We start from the raw sequence: 1710 nt of genomic DNA on the forward strand, positions 1-1710 counted from the left end.
AACCAGTATTTTCGCCCCTTCCCAAAATTACTTCAACGGAAGGTTTCCAGATGGATATGCGGAGCAAATCCATCTGGCGGAGTCAGGTTAGCGTTTTAGGAAATTATAGGAAGTAGGGCATATGCTGGATGAATCGTCAAGATGTGACAGGGTCCTAACCTGCTTGCAAACAGCGCAGCGTGATTGTTCCCACCAATGAAATTGTCTGTAAGAACATTAGATATTCCACCACATTCCAGGGGAAAATTAGGGCGTACCAAAGCAAAACACAGGGCGTGCAATTTCTAATATTTCTAGTAAAGGGCATTGCTAGTTTAAAGCCTGCCATCAGGTCTCATCCCTGCTTTTCGTTCATAAACTGACATTTTTTTTTATTGTCCTTCCAGCTGAGGAAACTCATCAGTGACTTTTCCATCTTCATGTCCATCATGACGTTCGTCGGCCTTGATATGTTGGTGGGACTCAAAACTCCCAAACTGATCGTCCCGACCGAATTTAAGGTGAAATAAGTTAACTCATTTTACATAAAATAAAGGAACCGCTGGTTTAGTGTGCTTGGCTGTTCAGTAGATCAGAGAGTTATTAGATGTTTGCAAAACAGATCAGCTTTCTTCTAACATATAGGTTAACAAAACGTTATAACTTTTAAATTATTTAACACCAGCAATCAGTATTAACTGATGTTGGCCTGCGGCTTTTCTTCAGCCATGTTGGAAGCATGCACTGCAAAACATTGAAATGAATAATTTCTTCTTAAAATACGTGTATTTGTTCTTGAATTGAGGAGGTAAATGAGATACTTGGCCAATGGAACAAGACAATTTCCTTTTAAAATAGAAAAAAAAAACAGCTGCATGGTCTTATTTCAAGTGTAATTATCTAATTATCTTATTTTAAGAGTAAAAATACTCATTCTGTTGGCAGTTAATCTTATTTACTTATTTCAGAAATTTGTTTTCTTATTTCTAGATTGTTTTTGCAGTGTTTGGAGCATTTGGAGCATTTTTAGGGTTCCTCTCCATTTTTATGTCCGCAGCAGTGGACTCAGATCTAGATCCAGGCGTTGAGCAGGCTGCTCCAAAACCGTCTCTCTATAGAGATGGAGATTCTGGAGTAATTTAGATGTTTGTTTTTTTTTTAAATAAGGTGGGGGCAGTGTTGTGCACGAATGAGTTCAATGAACGGCGTTCACTGGATATTTTCCTGTTAGTGAATGGTGAACTGAATGGATCCGTTTTTTGGTAATGAACGTTCACTCTGAGAATAATGAGCGACTAACACAGCTCACATTGGCGTTCAATCGATCACGACACTTTTCATTGGATAACGTCGGGTTTTACGGCACCTATAACGTAAACATCCTGACAGAGCAGCATGTCTGCTGCTGGTACCAGTCTGCTCCATTCAGACTCATCTGCTGGGATTTCTGATGCCAGTTTAGCAGAGCGCTTTGCAGTTTGATCAACTAACAAAGGAATAAACTCACGTTTTAGTGCAAACTGTTCCCACCAAGATTTAACAAACAGGTCCGTCTGTCAGCCACGCCCACTTCACCTTTAAAGCCACACATGGAATTAAAGCATCTGAATTATCTGGCTTTGCATTCAAATGCAGAGTTAATTTCTCCATTCTGAGCTCAAGAAAGTTCAATTTATTCAATTATTTTCATGATAATAGCTATAAGGTTTGTTTCTGCTTGTTGCCTGCTGC

General features: G+C 39.3%; 1 protein-coding gene across 1 annotated transcript in view; it reads left to right on the plus strand.

Annotated features, from left to right (window-relative positions):
- LOC107101937 (electrogenic sodium bicarbonate cotransporter 4-like) overlaps positions 1–1710 on the plus strand; it is a 72142-nt gene that overhangs the window by 50563 nt on the left and 19869 nt on the right. The window contains exon 17 of the mRNA XM_015401029.1: positions 387–500. Within this exon, the coding sequence (XP_015256515.1) occupies positions 387–500 (114 nt within the window). The remainder of the gene's footprint in view (positions 1–386; positions 501–1710) is intronic.

Source organism: Cyprinodon variegatus, unplaced genomic scaffold, assembly GCF_000732505.1.
Source record: "Cyprinodon variegatus isolate N-32 unplaced genomic scaffold, C_variegatus-1.0 Scaffold1174, whole genome shotgun sequence".
Lineage (NCBI taxonomy): Eukaryota > Metazoa > Chordata > Actinopteri > Cyprinodontiformes > Cyprinodontidae > Cyprinodon > Cyprinodon variegatus.